The sequence below is a fragment of the Gorilla gorilla genome, chromosome 21 (genome assembly GCF_029281585.2).
Source record: "Gorilla gorilla gorilla isolate KB3781 chromosome 21, NHGRI_mGorGor1-v2.1_pri, whole genome shotgun sequence".
Lineage (NCBI taxonomy): Eukaryota > Metazoa > Chordata > Mammalia > Primates > Hominidae > Gorilla > Gorilla gorilla.
In genome coordinates, this window is record NC_073245.2 from 70,662,720 (window position 1) to 70,681,328 (window position 18,609).

Genomic DNA, 18,609 nt, shown 5'->3' on the forward strand with positions numbered 1-18,609 from the left:
AAGCTCGTCTTGAACTCCTGGATTCAAGCAGTCTGCCCGCCTTGGCCTCCTAAATTGCTGGGACTATAGGCATGAACCACTGTGTCCATCCAAGATAACATTTAAAAGAGATATTGTCACATATGATACAACATGGATGAACTTTGGGGACTTTATGCTAGGCAAAATAAGCCAGTCACAAAACGGCAAGTATTGTATGATTCTGCTTACTAAAAGTACCTAGACTAGTCAAATTCACAGAGGCAGGACGTGGAATGGTGGTTGCCAGGGGCTTAGGAGAGGGAGCATGGGGAATGATTGTTTAAGGGGTACAGAGTTCTAGTTTTGCAAGATGAAGGGAGTTCTAGAGATGGATGATGGTGAGGTCGCACCACGATAGGAATCTTGTTAATACCACTGTATACTTAAAAATGATAGAGAGTAAATTTTATGTTATGTGTATCTTACCACAATAAAAAAGTAAAATTAAATTGAAAAAAAAGTATTGTCTGAGAGTTTTCAAGAATAATGAAAGACACCAATCATCAAATTCAGAAAGCCCAAAGAATTCAAGGCAGGATAAATAAAAAGATACAGCATGAGCTGGGCATGGTGGCTCATGCCTGTAATCCCAACACTTTGGGAGGTCGAGGTGGGTGGATTACCTGAGGTCAGGAGTTTGAGACCATCTGGCCAACATGGCAAAACTCCGTCTCTACTAAAAACACAAAAATTAGCTGGGCATGGTGGTGCGTGCCTGTAATCCCAGCGACTCAGGAGGCTGAGGCAGGAGAATCGCTTGAACATGGGAGGCGGAGGTTGCAGTGAGCTGAGATGGCGTCACTGCACTCCAGACTGGGGGACAGAGTGAGACTCCGTCTCAAAAAAAAAAAAAAAAAAAAAAAGATACAGCATGGTAAAACTGTAGAACATGAGAAGAGGGAGAAAAGACCAACAACCTATGAAGGAACAATGTTAAGATTGTCACTGGACTCCTGAGGAGCAATGAGGGGGAACAGGCAAACAGTGGATGGCAATCAACTGTGCTGAGAGAGGACAGCTGTCATTCAAGCAAGCAAGCCAAAATATCTGTCAAGAACAAGGGCAAGGCCAGGCGCAGTGGCTCATGCCTGTAATCCTAGCACTTTGGCGGCTGAGGCAGGAGGATCACTTGAGCCCAGGAGTTTGAGACCAGCCTGGGCAACATAGTAAGATTTTACAGAAAATAAAAAAATTAGCTGGGCGTGGTGGTGCATGCTTTTAGTCCCAGCTACACGGGAGTCTGAGGTGGGAGGATTGCTTCAGCCTGGGAGATACAGGTTGCCGTGAGCCACGATCATGCCACTGCACTCCAGCATGGGCAACAGAGCAAGACCTCATCTCCAAATAAATAAATAAATAAATAAATAAAATAAAAACAACAAAAGGCAAAAATGAATCCATTTGCAGATGAACAGAAACTGAGAGGATTTGCACCAACAAAGCTACAAAAAAATAAAATTTAAAGGATTTACTTCAGGCAAAAGGAGAGTGATCCTGTTGGTGAAAGCTGAGATGCAAGAAGAAAAGGTGGATAAAAATGGTAATTGTGTGGCTGAATCTAAACTAATGTTGACTGAATAAAACAACTTAGTAATGTCTCTTGGGGTTACAATGGCAAAGATTAAACTTAACATACACTACATTAAGGTGTATAATTTAGAGGATGGGTGATTAAAGTACTCCAAAGTCTTTATATTTTAAGGAAACAGGGTAAAGACATTTTTACAAATATTTAAAGATATTGGACTTTCACAAGGTAAGTATGCATGCCCAAAAGTTTGAAGTAACCACTAAAACTTAGAAATAGAGTATACAGGTGAAGAAAATCAGAATGAGAATAAAAATAAACGCTAAAGAAGAAAGGGGAAAAAAAAACAGGCAGGACAAATAGAAATAACAAAATACAATGGTAGAAATAATTCCAGATATATTAGTAAATATAATAAATGTAAATGGACTAAATGCTCCAGTTAAAATACAAAGACTATTCTTTTAAAAAACCTTTTTATCATGAAAAATTTCAAGTATACAGCAAAGTGGGAGAAACAGTACAAGAAAACCATATACCTGCGATGTAGAGTCAGCCATTGCTAGCAATTTGCCACATTTGTCTCACCTATATGGGTATGTATAGGAGACTATTAAGAACACCTATTTAACTTCCATAGTAAACATAATATAATGAAATACAATTTAAACGGTAATCATGATGTAGAGTATCCACTTCTGAGGTCAAGCAGATCTGGATTCTCCAGCAATTTTTAATTATTTAACTTACGTGTGTGGTTATTTATTCAAAAGATGTCTCTTCACTAGGCTATAGTAAAAGGACTGGAATCAGGTTCGCTTTTCTGATCATTGTATTTCTAAATATTTGTTGCATAAACAAATAGAATTTACTAGTAAAGAATTCAGCACAGTGCCAGTTGCATAGTAAACATTTAACGTAGAGTAGCTTGTATTTATTGTAGTTGCTGTTGTTATTGGAAGCATTCAGTAGAGTGATACAAAATAAATAAGCAATAATTGGTAGTTTATTATATTTATAATTATTATTTACAAGACGTCACAGTGCCTAGCCCATATCACTCACCCATAAACATTATACTAAGTACTTTCACTATTATTCAAAGTCTCTAACAGTGCCTGGCACTACATAAGCAAGAGAAAAGTGGAAGTTTATTCTAATTGTTATTATTGAATAAAGCACTTAACACGAGGCTGGCCCCCAGCGGGCCCTTAATAGTTTCCGCGGTGGCTGTCGTAGCTGGACTACAGACCCCGCCTCCTGAGCGGCCCGAAGCCCCGCCCCTTGCTGCCCCGCAGTCCCGCCCCCGTGGCCTGTGCCGCGCCTGCGCACTGTCCCGGGAGTGGGCTCCACGCGCGCAGCTTTAGTCCCCGCCCCTGGAGCCGGCGGCGCAGGGCGCAGCTTCCCGCCGCCAGAGCGGGCCAGCCTGCTGCGTGCGTGCGTGCGTGTGTACGACTCTGCGTGCGTGCGTGCGTGCGTGCGTGCCGTCAGCTCGCCGGGCACCGCGGCCTCACCCTCGCCCTCCGCCCCTGCGCTTGCACCGCGTAGACCGACCCCCCCAGCGCGCCCACCCCGTAGAGGACCCCCGCCCGTGCCCCGACTGGTCCCCGCCTTTTTGTAAAACTTAAAGCGGGCGCAGCATTAACGCTTCCCGCCCCGGTGACCTCTCAGGGGTCTCCCCGCCAAAGGTGCTCCGCCGCTAAGGAACATGGCGAAGGTGGAGCAGGTCCTGAGCCTCGAGCCGCAGCACGAGCTCAAATTCCGAGGTAAGCCCCAGAGGCCGCCACCTTCCTACCCGCGGCCTCCGCCCCAGTGGTGGAAGGACGGAGCCCGGCGCGGCGGGTGACGTCGGCCGTCGTCCCCACCCCGACGGCGCTGTCGCGAGGGGCGGCGAGGCCGGGCCGGGCCTTGGCGCTCGCCGCGCGCCCCAGAACTGCCCGGAGTGGCCGGGACCCGAGAGGGCTGGTGCGGGAGCCGGGGCCTGCGCCTCCTCCCCGACCCCCAGCCTCCTGGGACTTGCCTTCGAGGCACTTGTCACTTTGCTTGTAACTTACCAGTTTGTGATCCTCCCTAGTGTGAGCCTCCGCCGCTGCCTTTGCCTAGAAAGTTCTTCCCCTCCTCTGTGACAGTGTTGACCTCAGGGCTTAGTTGAGGTGTCACCTGCTCAGAGAGGCCTGCTGTGACCACCCAGCCACCGTGCACACCTGCTGTCATTCCCTATTCCGTCACTGTTTCGTGGTCAGCACGGCACTTTTCATACCCAAAATCACTGTTTCAATACTAGAAGGGAAACTGCATGAGGACAGGCTCTTGTCAGTTCGCTGCTGTGTACCCAGCACACATTATACGCCTAGTAAATAAATACCTGTTGAACCAACAGATGAACATGTTGAACCAACAAATGAACCTCCTCAGGACTTCTGATGGGATTGGGCCCATTTTCCTTTCACTGCGTCCCTCATGCTGTCTCCTGAATGCGGCGCAAGGAGGCTGCCAGGGTGCTGGGATCCTTTTTCTCCGCAGAGCTGTCTGGAGCAACATCTGCGGCGATGGGAAGCCATGACCCTGGTTTTCTCCCAGATACTATTACCTCTGTAATTTGTGCCTTTATGTTTTCTATGTTGTTACTTTTTTTTTTTTTTTTCCTACCTTCACCAGGGCCACGAGGTAAAAGTTCTTGTCTGACATGCTCATTCTTTCTTTTTGCGTGTATCCAGTGATGTGGGAGGCTCTGGGGAGGTGATGGATGCACAAGACAGATAAGGCCTCTGCTCTCACAGAGCTTACCTTCCGACGAGGACAGACAAACCAGCACACAAGATCATTGCAGATAGTGCTAAGTGCTGTGTAGGAAATGGAACAGTCTGACTCCATGGAAGCGTACTTTAGATTGGAAGGCCAGGTCTCCACTATATCGCTAGCACCGGGCTCACAGTAGATGCTCAGTTGGTATTTATGAATGAATGAATGGCCAGAGGCTCTCCAGTTTATATGTCCTATTGGGAAGTAGTGTAGGGTAACTTACCCAAAGTTACCCAGTTGGCAAATGGTACATTTGAACCCAGACTTCCGAGTTCACGCTCTTAACCGTTATGCTGTCTGATCGCTGGGAAATACTCCAGAACGGTGGCTGTCACTTTGCCTTCCAAGTTGTTAATGTGAAATAACTCTGAATTTACAGAGAACCAAAGGCTTTCCAATTAAAATGAAAAAACCGAAAAACCCCACCAAACCTACCGTGGATTGTAATTCCAGGATAGTACTTGAGCTTTCATGATGTTCTCATGGCCTTCTGGGGATGCCAGACTGGGAAAGAAGTCCAGGTAGCTAAAGTGAAAATAGTGAGCCATAGTTTCCACTTGAGTTGTCTGAAGTTCTTTCTCTATCTGGGAGGCTTGGCTTCTCCTGATAATTGGTGGGTTCATTCGGTTAGTCCGCAAACATTTACTGAGTACCTGATCCTTGTGTGTCAGATACCCAGAGAAGCCAAGTCATATCAGCTGTACTCTCCCATTTTCCCTCAACCTCCTCCCAGTACTTTAGGGAAGGGGGCAGATGAGAATAACAGCCAGGACAGGACAATGATGTAGGGTAGTCCAGAGTGCTCCAGGAGCATTGAGGAGGTCAACTCCTGAAAGAGGTGTCATTTGAGCTCAGTTATAAAGGTCGAGTAGAAGAAGGCTCAAAGAAGGAAAGGGTGGGGAACATTTCAGACAGAGGAAATTGCATGCACAGGGGCACAAACACTGAGATGGCTGGGTTCCTTTGGGATGCCACTAGTAGTTTTTTTTTTTTTTTTTTTTGAGATAGAGGTCTCACTCTGTCACCCAGGCTGGAGTGCAGAGGCGCCATCTCACTGCAGCCTCTGCCTCCCAGGTTCAAGTGATTCTCCTGCCTCAGCCTCTTGAGTAGCTGGGATTACATACAGGCATGTGCCACTACGCCTGGCTAAATTTTGTATTTTTAGTAGAGACGGGGTTTCACTGTGTTGGCCAGGCTGGTCTCAAACTCCGGACCTCAAGTGATCCGCCCTCCTTGGCCTCTCAAAGTGCTGGGATTACAGGCGTGAGCCCGGCCACCACTAGTGGTTCTGAATGACAGCAACAAAGAACATTTGTTGTGGTTGCCTGGCAAGATGGGAGACAAGGCTGGTGAGTAGACAAGAGTCAGATCTCAGTCCCTTTATGCATAGATGCAGCCAGTGTCCAAGTTAAAATTGTGTTGCTTCTCCTTGAGCAGTCCTTCCTTGCATTAACTTTCTGAAAACCCCCAAATCCCAGTACAAACTCTGTTGTCTAATATGATGTTATGGAAAGAGGCACTCATTTGAGAAAATTTAAGATTTTGTTCAATTGTTTTACTGAAAGATGTGTGACCTTAGGCCACTTCACTCCTCAAAGCCTGGGGTGGTTATTCGGTCAATGGGGATGATGCTCGTGTCCACGTTGCCTCTTGTAGAAAGTGTTTAGAAGGAATGACATGGCTGTTAGCGGCTTTGTAAGTGCATAGTACTATACAGAGATTAGACAACCACTTAACCACTTAAGTGGTTTCATCACTTCTGTACCTGAAAGGTGTGGCAGAGAATAGCGATCATTCTGGCCCTGGATTGGCCAAAGTAATTATGCCAAAGTCACTGGATATTTTTGCTAGGGAAGTGGTCCAAGAGAAGTGGTACCAAATTGTTGAAGGCCTCTGGCTCATAACTTTAGAAGACACATCTGTGTGTGTTCTTAAACGACGTCATGAGGTGTGTTGTTTGTTTGTTTTAAGCTGAATGCTAAGACAGTACAATTGATAGAGACTGAATACCCTGACTTAGAGATAATTCATTTCAGGATGAGAAATGGCACATTTAACTGGTTTCTTCCAGGTTACTCAGGGTGACGACTCTGATTTCTGGTGGTTCACCTAGATGAACCTCTGAGCTGACTTTACTTGAGAAGGTAATAACTAAAATGCCCATTCAAAGGAAAAATTATCTTTTAAATGCAGCCTAAGTTGATCGTATGGGATTGTATATTGTCAGACTCTTTAATCTTGGGAATTTTGTGTGGTATGTTAAATTTAAGGATGTTACAGAAGAAAAAGAATGCAAATTTATATGACTTTATGCAGTTTTATAGGAAGTACTATGCTGCATCATAAATATCAAAAGGAGAAAGCCTGGTGGCTTCCTGAAAGAAGCATGACACAGGAGGATTTGCCTAGACTTAAGGTTGACTTTCATGAGATATTTTTAGTAAGTGAACATTAAGCTCTTTCAGACTAGGGGTATCTTTCTGAGAGAGTAAATGTTTTTGTTTTTTGGCAGGGTCTTGCTCTGTCACCCAGGCTGCAGGGCAGTGGTGCCATCATAGCTCACTGTAGCCTCAAACTCCTGGGCTCAAGAGATCCTCCTGCTTTAGGTTCCCTAGTAGCTAGGACTACAGATGCCACCATTCCTGGCTAATTTTTAAATTTTTTTGTAAAGATAGAGTCTTGCCATGTTGCCCAGGCTGGTCTTGAATTCCTGGCCTCAAGCAGTCCTCCCGCCTCAGCCTCCCAAAGCGCTGGGATTACAGGCATGAGCCACTGCATGCAGCCTGTGTGTTTTCTATTTCTTTTTTTCTTTTTCACTAAGTCATAGGAGTTTTTTAAAATTGTCACTCTTTCTGTTGATCTCAGTTCTTCGAAGTCCTAATCGTTTCCTTGCCATCTCCTCACTCTGAGATCCCACTTGTTGTCCAGCTCAAAGAGAGCTTTCCGAATGAGTCACTTTCAAGGCATTATATAGCACTCTTCTTTCATTCCCTTCTCCCTCCCCTTCCATGAGAGTCCATCTGTGGTAAATAGTATGTCATATATTTTTTGGTCGTTCAGGACTCCAGATCATTCCTTACATCCTAGCCCATTCCCCCAGCAATGATACTGTCACATGGAAATGGTCTGTTGAACATCCATCCTCACTAGGTTAAGGTTTTTTTTTGTTGGTTTTTTTTTTTTTTGAGATGGAGTTTGGCTCTTGTTGCTCAGGCTGGAGTGCAATGGCGCGATCTTGGCTCACCGCAACCTCCGCCTCACGGGTTCAAGCAATTCTCCTGCCTCAGCCTCCCGAGTAGCTGGGATTACAGGCATGCGCCACCATGCCCAGCTAATTTTGTACTTTCAATAGAGACAGGGTTTCTCCCTGTTGGTCAGGCTGGTCTCGAACTCCCGACCTCAGGTGATCCACCCACCTCGGCCTCCCAAAGTGCTGGGATGATAGGTGTGCGCCACTGCACCCAGCCGGTTAAGGTTTAAACATAACTGTGGATGCATTTACTTTTGCTTTATTGCTTGACTGAACCAATGACCTTCAAGAAGTCTTAGATAGTCCTGCCATTAGTAGGGATCTCAGATGGGAGGGCACCAATGAATCAGTGTAGTTGAGTACCACTTTTGGGAGAAGATAGAAACTTGGACACTTTAAATGATAGTTTAAGGATGTTGTTTTGTTTTGTTTTTTGTATGGGAAAAGTTGGCTTAGACTCTTTAGTTCAGCCCTTCAAGTTGATGTGTAATTTGAGATTGTTTAGGAAGTTAAAAAATCTAAAGCCCTGTGGATATAGTTCATTCAGTGCAGTAATTATCTTTCAGATGCCAAGTACAGCATTAATTCTTTAGCTTTAGCATGGCACTGATTTTCTTAACACTTCATGATCACTTGGAGCAGACTGTGCTTTACAGCACAACAGAGCGTCAGCCATGTGCTGAAGATTCTTCGTGGTAGTGGTTTAGATCCACCCTGAATAGATTATCTTCATTTATTTAATTATTAAGTAGGTTGCTTATCAAAAGCGGCATTAAACTTACTAAACTTGAGTCAAACTTAAATCTTCATAGATAGTACCATTTACTTCTGAAATCTTGTTCCTGGGAGAAAAATGTGGACTGGAAGTTAACTTTCTTTTATCCACCTATTCACTACTTTTTCTTCGCAGTTAACTCCTTAGGGGAAAAAATGTATAGTTCTTGACCATGTGCTTATGTTTGTAAAGCAATGATGTTTCCTTAACGTGAGTGGTTGTGACATAGATCACCGTTATCTTCATAATTACCTGGGAGCTTTTCATCCAAGTGTGGATTTACTAAAATAATTAGTCTGAATTGATGCTTATTAAAGAGCTGAACTCTTAAACGTTAACACTATCTTGTATTTATTAAAATTGTATGCATGTTTCCTTCAAATGCTGAAGGCAGAATACTGAGAACTTTGACCCTGTGTTATTATCCCTAAGTAGTTGAAAATTAGGGGAGGAGTCAAGGGAGTATATTATATTGGTTATCACTCAAATACTACCCCTAGGCTTGATTTTTAGAACCGAAACTTGAATTTTTACATAAAGAATTATCTCCAAAAGTGTCTTTTTTTTTTTTTTTTTTCCGAGATGGAGTCTTGCTCTGTTGCCAGGCTGGAGTGCAATGGCACTATCTCGGCTCACTGCAACCTCTGCCTCCTGAGTTCAAACGATTCTCCTGCCTCAGCCTCCCGAGTAGCTGGGACTACAGGCACATGCCACCACGCCTAGCTAATTTTTGTATTTTTAATAGAGACGGGGTTTCACCATGTTGGCCAGATGGTCTCGATCTCTTGACCTCGTGATCCGCCCACCTCGGCCTCCCAAAGTGCTGGGATTACAGACATGAGCCTCTGCGCCAGGCCAGGAGTGTCTTATATATCCCCACGTTTTTGAAAAATTTGCTGTCTAAAGGATGATCATGATTTGGGACAAATGAGCACAGCTTTCAACTAGACGACAAGAAAGATGAATACAAAGAGTGCTGAGTTCCATTAGTCAAGACAAGGTTGCCATAGAATGTCTTTAATAAAATAAAACAAAAGCCTTTTGCGTTATTTTGCACCGAGGATTGTGTTAAAAACAAAGTTGCATTATGGTTTCCAGATTGGCATCCTTGTTTTTTTCTCTCATTTTAGGCCCCTTTCAGGCTGTTATCAGCATAGCATATCCAGGATTGCTTTGGCCTTGCTCAGTGGGTATGTGCGTTCTTTGAAATTCTTACCTGACAGACGTGGGCAGCTGGCTTTACACAAGGAAGAGTTGTTTAAAGAGCTTTCTTATGGAAACAAAGTTACTAAACTTGACAGTCACTTGAGGATTATTTAAAAAACAAACAAAATAACTGAATGTGGTAAAATAATATCTCTAGAATATTTTTCAAACTGTTAAATGCATCCTTTTAACAGAAGCTGTTGATGTCTACAAACACTGTCTTTGTAGACAAAGACAAACCCCCCTTGCATGGGGGTTTGGGGGTTGGGAAGCAGTTGAGAAAATGGCATAGTCCCATGAGAAAACCTTGGAATACTTTCTTTTAATAACTTTTTTTATTGCATAGAACTGTAAAGCTACAGAAATGTTTTCTTGGAGTTTTCCTTCATCCTTTCAGAAGGGCTGATATTGACCTTTGGTTAGCATGTTAGTATTTTCTTTCACCTGTCAAGTGATGTCTTCAGGCTTTTGGGGGGTGTGTGTGTGTGCATGCCCACCTCGTGTTGTGGTAGGGCACATTCGCCGATACCTGTAATGTGTTTCAATTACTACATTGTTGGCATTTCAGTAGGCTCCTTCAGCCTTTGCCCATCTGGGAAGTGGAGACTAGGGCAATAAATGTTTTAGGGGTAGATTGAGACTGCAGTGTTTTTCATCTTTTAGCTTGTACTTTAAGACAATGGGATGTACCCCTAGACCATTTACCTAGATTTAAATTACTTCCTTGTGATGTGGTTTACAGCTCTAAGTTCCTTGAGTTGTCTTGAAAGGCTGAAGGGTGCTCAGAGAATGGAGGGGAATTGAAAATGGAACCTAAGGATCTGGGAGTGGTCATATTTGTGAGTGGTGAAATGTGCCCCCCAACACCCCGTTGGGTCGGGTCTGGAGTTAAAAGCAGTGGCTGACATACATTTTGCAATATAAGGGTAAAGAAAGGTAAAGAAGGAACAAACATTTCTGGAGGATAAGTGCTTTAATTTCAGAAGATAGGCCACACAGTTTAGGAACTGTGGTAAGAGGTGCTTTGCCATATTTATGTTACTGTTTAATCTGTGTAACAATCGTATGAGATGACTTAGTCAGTGGCTAGGTAACTTTCTGCTGGATGAGGCTGCACTAGTAAATGGTGGCACAGGCAAAGCCTTGTACTTTCCCTCATACCAGTATCAGCTCATTAGAGTTAACTCATAAAGGGGTTTGTTCTTGAGAGAGGGAGGCAGAGAATTTAAAACCATTAATGAAGTATTAATAGCTGTCAGGACAATTTCTTAAGAACATCAATTCATTAAGAGTTATTCTCTGTGAATTTTTTAGGAGGGATTTCTTGCCCTACTTTTGAAAAAGTTCAGACAGATGACTCCAAAGAATGTTTGATTTCTCATGTGAATATTCACTTTTATATCAGATTCTGATGGTTTCATGATTCTATATATTTAGAAAGCATTAGGCCGGGCATGGTGGCTCATGCCTGTAATCCCAGCACTTTGGGAGGCTGAGGCAGGCAGATCACCTGAGGTCGGGAGTTCGAGACCAGCCTGACCAACATTGAGAAACCCCATCTCTACTAAAAATACAAAATTAGCCGGGCATGGTAGCACATGCCTGTAATCCCAGCTACTTGGGAGGCTGAGGCAGGAGAATCGCTTGAACCTGGGAGACGGAGGTTGCGGTGAGCCGAGATCCCGCCATCACACTCCAGCCTGGGCAACAAGAGCAAAACTCTGTCTCAAAAAAAAAAAAAAAAAAAAAACACACATTAACTTGTGAGTAATTTGTCCTTCTGCTATCCAGTCTTTGGAAGGCAGGGCAAAGCTTGTGTGTGGTAGAGATTTCATAGGCTTGCAGGTTTGTAGAGTGGGAATTCAAGAAGTTGTAAAGGGCACTTATTGAGATAGGAATGTCTAAAATAAATGATCTTTAGCAGTGCCACCTTAAACTTTATAAGTGTTGCTACAAAACCTTTAGTTCTGCATGCTCCTGACCAGCCATTGCCTTGGACAGAGAAACAAATAAGGGTGAGTTAATAAACTAGAGGCTTGTCTCAATTGTTCAAAGAGGTAAACTTAAGGTGATTAAAAAGTGCTGTTTTATTCTGTATGAGGTACACTTTGGGAAGTCATCATTTTCCAAGACGAGGATACGCCAGGCATACGAATTGGATCAGAAAGGATTTAGAGACATGCATGGATATAATGATCTCTTACAGATGTTCCTCACCTTACAGCGGAGTTACGTCCTCAGAAACCCATTGTCAGTTGAAAATATTATAAGTTGAAAACATATTAAATACAGCTTAACCTACCCAACATCATAGCCTTGTCTACCTTAAACATACTCAGAACCCTTAAGTTAGCCTCCAGTTGGACAAAGTCATCTAGCACAAAGCCTATTGTATGATAAAGTATTGAATATCTCATGTACTGCATATTACTAGCCTGGGAAGAGATCAAAATTCAAAATATGTCAAAATTGTGATGGCTTCACACCATTGTAAAATTGAAAAATCGCAAGTCAAACCAATCGGGGATTGTCTGTACATAATAGATGATTGTCCAAATTAGAGCTGTTTTGGGTTTCTGCCCTTTGCAGATCCTTTGAGGTTTTCTTTATAGACAGATGACTCCTTTTGGGGGAATTGAACGTGACTCTGATTGAGATTTGGTTCAGTTACCACATACTGAAAGCTTCCTGTGGGCCAGGCGGTAGGTTGCACTGGGGACCTGGGAGGAAGGCCTAGCCCTTAAAGTTTCCAGCCTCTAGGTATTGGGAGACAAGGAGGGAAAATGGGGACAAGATATTTATGGCCTGTCCTTATTGAGAGCTTAGAAAAAGCTGTGTTAATTCTACTTTGGGTGTTCGATCTCACAGGGAAGACGGCATTTGAGATATGTGACTTGGCGAGCTTATACTGTGCGCTTGCCATTTTTCTAAGCGTTCATTTATTTAATTCTTAATGCAAGCCTAGGAAGTGGGTACAGTTATGATCCTGAAGTTATTAACCCAAGTTATGAACCTAACTGAGGGTTGGAGCTGGGATTTGAATCAAGATCTGTCTGATTGCAAAGGCTATGGCTTTTTTTTTTTTTTTTTTTGTCATTATGCTGGCTGTGTTTCTTCCCTTAAAAGATAAGTGGGGGTGTGCCCTTGGCTTTCTTATTTATTATGTTGTTAGGAAGATGAGAGGAGGAGTGAGACTAGAGAAAGAGGCTTGAAAGAGAAATGGGATAGAAAAATAAAGGAAAAGGCCGGGCACAGTGGCTCACACCTGTAATCCCAGCACTTTGGGAGGCTGAGGTGGGTGGATCACCTGAGGTCAGGAGTTCGAGACCAGCGTGACCAACATAGTGAAACCCCATCTCTACTAAAAATACAAAAGTTAGCCAGGCGTGGTGGTGCATGCCTGTAATCCAGGTAGTTGGGAGGCTGAGGCAGGAGAACTGCTTCAGCTGGGGAGGTGGAGGTTGCAGTGAGCCGAGATCGTGCCGTTGTACTCCAGCCTGGGCAACAAGAGCAAAACTCCGTCTCAAAAAAAAAAAAAAAAAAGAGAAAAAGAAAGAAAAAGTGCCTTACGATAATTGTAGTCTTGTAATTGTCTCGTTGGCACCTCTTACATAAAGTGCAGTTGCTCTGGGACATTAGAATGACTGTGACTGACTTTTAATCTTTGCCAGCCATGGTGGCTCACGCCTGTAATTCCAGCTTTGGGAGGCTGGGGTGGGTGGATCACTTGAGCTCAGGAGTTTGACACCAGCCTGGTCAACATGGTGAAACCCCTCTCTATACAAAAGTTAACCAGGCTTGGTGGTGTATGCCTGTAATCCCAGCTAATCCGGAGGCTGAGGGGCAGGAATTGCTTGAACCCAGGAGGGCAGAGGTTGCAGCTAGCTGAGATTGTGCCTCTGCACTCCAGCCTGGGCTGAGAGTGAGACTGTCTCAAAAAAAAAAAAAAAAAAATCCTTCTATGAATTCTGTGTTTCCCCCTAAGAACTTCTGTCCTAACTTGATCACTTCTTATTGTGAGCTATTTGTTTATTAGTGTTGAAAATTCTGTGCTAATACTATCAACTGTACCTTCCCTTCCACCACCCCACTCTCTGCTCCAAGTCTTTCATGTCCTCAATACCTGTCGTGCAAACTATGCATTTCTGGGTTAACTGGGTACTATTTTAGTCTTTTAGTTCCATCACTCAACATTTACAATATTGTAGAAAAAGGGAAGAAATGGAAAGGTACGTACTCGAGAAATCAGTGTTATGGCCATCTCCATTTTAGAGATGAGAGGCCTTTGCAGAAGGCCTTTGCGAAGACTTTACAGAATGTGAATTTGTACCCGGGTCTTACAGCCTCCCAAGCCTGTGTGCTTTGCATTACAAAACGAATCTGTGGTTCCTAGCATTGCTGTCACTTAGAGGCACTTGGGCTAACCTCCTTAGCTTTGGTTTCCTCCTCTGCGGTGTGAGGAGGCTTGAACTCAGTACCTCTAGGTGGTCCTTCCAGCTCTAAGCTTGAGAACTTAAGTTTATTTTAGCTGAAGAAGAGAGATGGAAAGCCCCTTGAGGACAGGAACCAGCTTGTATTTCCCACAGCACCTACTGGTACTTTGTTCCTGTGGGCTCCTGAATATTTAATTAATGAAACCTCTTGATACTGTTTGAAAGCTCACTACTTATATTAACCTTTCCTGAGTATTCTTGGACTCTGATCCAGTTTTTTCTATATCACCTCTTATTGTACGAATTGTATGTCACTTTCACGTTTTGTTTTATTCTTTATGTGCTTCATTTACTTATTTATTGCTTGGCTTTCGCTGCTAGAATGTAAGCTCCTATAGGTTTTTGTTTTAGTATTTCTGAGTAGACTACATAGACTACATTCTCTTCTTCTTCTTGTTTTCTTTTCCTTGTACCCCAAAGAAGGATACAACCCTGGATTTGGTCATCTTTTCAGTGTTTGCTATGATCATTTGAAACAGAAGCATACACAAGAATAAAAAGAGAAATTTGCTGAAAAACCAGAGGTTTGTCCTTGTGGAGGCTTATTTGAATTCTCAATCTGTTGGTTGAATTGATTTGTTGGCGTGTAAATACATCCTGATGGACTCCTCTGAAAATCTAAATTTGTGCTTCTGACCTTTGTAAAGTCAGGCAGTGCTTTACTAATTGGATGAAGGAGAGCCATGGCTTACTCTTGAGAGAATGTGCAGATGCACACAATCAAAACTTTTCATGTACTTTGCGGGCAGGAGGATCCCGTCTTAGTGCATAGTTCACCTTTAACCTCGCTCAGAGAAAAGGTGGAAGAAACATGAGCGGTCATCTACCGACCACTTGGTCGGCTCATTTGGATCTTTTTATTTATTATTATTTTTAAAATGAATGCTTTTGTTGCCTTTCTCTTCCAAAGCAAGATTGTTTCTTTTTCTTTCTTTACATACCTAGCACTCACTGAGAATAGTGCTTGGCCATTAGTCATTTTCATTAAACATTTGAGTATTGTCCCTTCCACCTTTAAAGAAGAAAAACTGTGTTGTCAGTCCTTTTTACCCTGTCTAGCTACTCCTTTCACTTTCCTTCTTATCATGGTAAGCTTCTGGAAAACATAGTTTCCTGTCTTTTTTCTTTCTGTTCTTCACTTCTAGTCACTGCCTGGGAGCTCAATCATTGCTTCATCACTACATCTCCCATTGCGTGTTCAGTCTTCACTACCATTTGACCCCTGTTGTCATCCTACTCATTGACACTCTTCTCTTGACCTCTCTCATTGCTCTCTCTGCTTTTCTTCTGCCCATGTGGCCAGTTTTGCCCACTCATCATGCAGTCCGGTTGGTAGTGCTCAGGGTTACAGGTTCACCTTCTCCCCCTCTTCTCCTTTCCCTGTTTCTCTCAGATTTGCTCTCTCTGTGTCTTCCCTTCTCCCCTTTGCGGAACTCTTTTACGAGTACCCTTCGCTTCTAACGTCACTTATGTATGAACCCAGGCCTGACCCAAGCCCATATAAAAGGCTGCAATACGTTAAATGCAGCATGACCCAAGCTGAACTCTATACCACCTTTTCATTTTTCCTCCAAACCTCCCCTTCTTACTGTCTCGTTGAATGGTACCTACATTCATGCATTTGACCAACTCAGAGAGTCTATGACTCAGTTCTGTCCCTTCTTCCCCATTCCCTCTATGGCTGCCCCATTTTCTCCCGCAACTGTAATAGCCTCTTAACTGGTCTTCTTGTCTGAGTCTTCTCTTTCTTTCCACCCTGATGTGGTTTTCAAAGATGGTTTGCAAAGATGCAAATCTGAGCATATGTCTTGCTTGCTTACAATCATTAAATGTCTTCCTGTTGCCAAAAATAAAGTTTAAATTCTTTAACAAAACCTGGAAAATTATTGATACTTGTTGCACTCCCCCCACATTGCCCTGCCCATCTTTCCAGCATCGTCTTTCCTCATGCTTGTGTTTCAGCCTTTTAGTTCTCCTTGGCCATGGGGCTTTGGCGTACTGTGTATCATGACTTACCCTGTATGGAGTCATAAAGTAACAGTTTTTAGCTGTCTCCACCACTAAAAATTAGTTGATTCCTTTTCCTCTTGTTTGTTTCACTGCGTCCCTCTGCTTACCTTTGAGGCTCAGCACAGGCTTCACTTCTTCAAGGTCACTGTCCTGACATTCTTCACTCACATTGTATCTGTTCCTCTGGCTCCCACACATGTCACAGCATGTTGTCATTGGCAACGTGATACGTGACTCCCTTTCGCTGTTAGTCAGCAAGCCCCCCCACCTTTTTTTTTTTTTTTTTTTAGATTGTGTCTCTTCTCCCCAGATCCCAGTGCCTAGCACAGCACAGTGCATGGTGCATGGCAGTTTCTCAGGGAGTTCATGGTCTCTGGGTCTAAGGCATAGGCGAGGAAGGGTTGGTGTTTAGGAGAAAGCTGAGAAAGAGGCCAGGCGCAATGGCTCACACCTGTAATCCAAGGATTTTGGGACGCCGAGGCAGGCGAATCACTTGAGGCCAGGAATTTGAGATGAGCCTGGGCAATATGGCGAAACCCCATCTCTACTAAAAATACAGAAGTTAACCTGGTGTGGTGGTGCATGCCCGTAATCCCAGCTACTCGGGAGGCTGAGGCATGAGAATCACTTGAACCCAGGAGGCGGAAGCTGCAGTGAGTCAAAATTATGCCACTGCACTCCACTCTGGGTGACAGAGCAAGACTCTATCTCAAAAACAAAAACAAAGCTGAGAAAGGAGAGAGGGGGGAAAAAAAGAAGACTTTCAGTGGTGAAGAGTAATGAAGCCTGTCGGCAGGGCCCGTTACGTACAGCCGATCGATGTAGACACAGTGCATTTTGCTCAGAAAATATTTGAAGATTTTCCACTAAATGCTGGTTGCTTTTCTCTCTTGTGGATACTTATGTTTTTACTTATCCTCCTCTTCTATTTCAGAGTCAGGACTACCTCTTAGGTGTGTGTTCTTTTACCCCATTCCTTTCCCATCACTTAACAGTATTTTGCATCGTTAGCCTATTACTGCTGTCTCACTTTTCTCTTGTACTTGATTCCTTCCTTGTGCCTACAAACATGCTTAAATTGCCCCTTCCTAAAAAGAAATCTTGTTTTCTAGATCTTCCCCACTTAAGCAAATGCCCAGTCTTCTATCACAGCTAATTTTGGGGAAGCGGTGAATCTCAGTTTCTGATATCTTTACTCTTCTTTCATCAGACCTCACCCCTTCACTCAAACCCTTCTTAGTTCCCCAGGTTTCTCTCTGTGATACTTGTCTTTGACTTTTCTGATGAACTGTCCACCTCTTTATCATCTCTTTTACTGGATGTTGAGGTTTCTCAGGTTCTGGCTTCAGTCTTCTCAATTTAACAATTCTCTGTATGTTGTCTCATTAATAATGCCTTCATCTTCCACTTCTGCACAGAAAACTTCCAAATCTCTATCTCCAAGCAGATCTTTTGATCTGTCAGCCTGCTGGACATCCCTGTCTATCTGGTTGTCATGAGAACACCTCAAACTCAGCATGTTCCACACTGTATTTACCGTTTACCTTCTCATCCCCACTGACTGTGGCTTCTGGATCTTGGGAATGGCCCTTGCACCAAGTTGGCAAGCTGGAAATCCTAAACTTGTCTTTCACTCCCCATTTTCCGTAACCTTTCACATCTACTCAGTCCATTTAAATCAGCAGCATCTCCTATGCCCTTTTGCTTCTTTGCATTCTGCTATCGTATCCTGCTATCGTATCCTAAGTATAGGTCCTTTCCCTTCCAGACTACTGTAGTAGCACCGTGTCTCAACTTTCTGTCTCTATTTTTTCTGCCTGCTTCTCTCACCCTTTGGACTATACTTTATACAGTTTCCAGAGATATTTTTCTAAAAATTGAAATTTGATATCATTTCTTGGTTTAAAAACATTCATTGGCTCTCTAGATCTTACGGATAGGTTCGTGGCCCAAATTCTTAGGCCAGCAGCAAAACTCTTCAGAGTCAGGCCACACCGCATCTTTCCAGCCTCAGCTTCTTTCACCCCTCTCCTACCCCTTCCTCTTCAGCCATTTGATGCCCCCAGAAGCCCCTTATAGCTTTATCACACTGTACTTTCACCCAAGTTCCCTACAGCTCAAAGTGTACTTTGCGTTATCTGCTTTTCAGACTCCAGGGCTTGCCTCAGTGATCAGTTCCCTGTGCTCCTCACCCTCCCCTTTTGATAGGATGCTTTATAGATTACCTTTCATACAGTGTTCAATGCAGTTAGAGGTAGTATACTGCCCAGGAGTTAAGAGTGTGAACCCTAGATCTGCCATCTGAAAGTCATGTGTCCTTCAGTGATGCATTTAACCTCTCTGTGCCTCAAATTTCTCCCTCTGGGGTATGTTAGGAGTATACAAATTAACACATGTAAAGTGCTTAGAATAGATTGGTACAGTTAAATATGAGCTAACGTCACATTTGATAATTTTTTAAAAAGAAAAAATCATTATGGAGTCTCAGTCCTAGAGATTCTGATTCATTAATTCTGGATGGGCC

The 18,609-nt window shown here is 43.5% G+C and overlaps 1 protein-coding gene across 3 annotated transcripts in view; it reads left to right on the forward strand.

Moving 5' to 3' along the window:
• Positions 1 to 2,879: 2,879 nt before the first annotated feature.
• The window catches only part of VAPB (VAMP associated protein B and C), a 55,501-nt gene continuing 39,771 nt past the window's right edge, over positions 2,880 to 18,609 (forward strand). Inside the window, exons 1-2 of one of the 3 annotated variants that reach the window (XM_063702375.1) lie at positions 2,903 to 3,315; positions 9,507 to 9,566. In XM_063702375.1, coding sequence (XP_063558445.1) covers positions 3,258 to 3,315; positions 9,507 to 9,566 — 118 coding nt within the window. In that variant the 5' untranslated portion in view covers positions 2,903 to 3,257. Of the gene's footprint in view, positions 3,316 to 9,506; positions 9,567 to 18,609 lie in introns of all 3 variants that reach the window. The other 2 variants (XM_004062431.5, XM_004062432.5) reach the window with 2 other exon arrangements.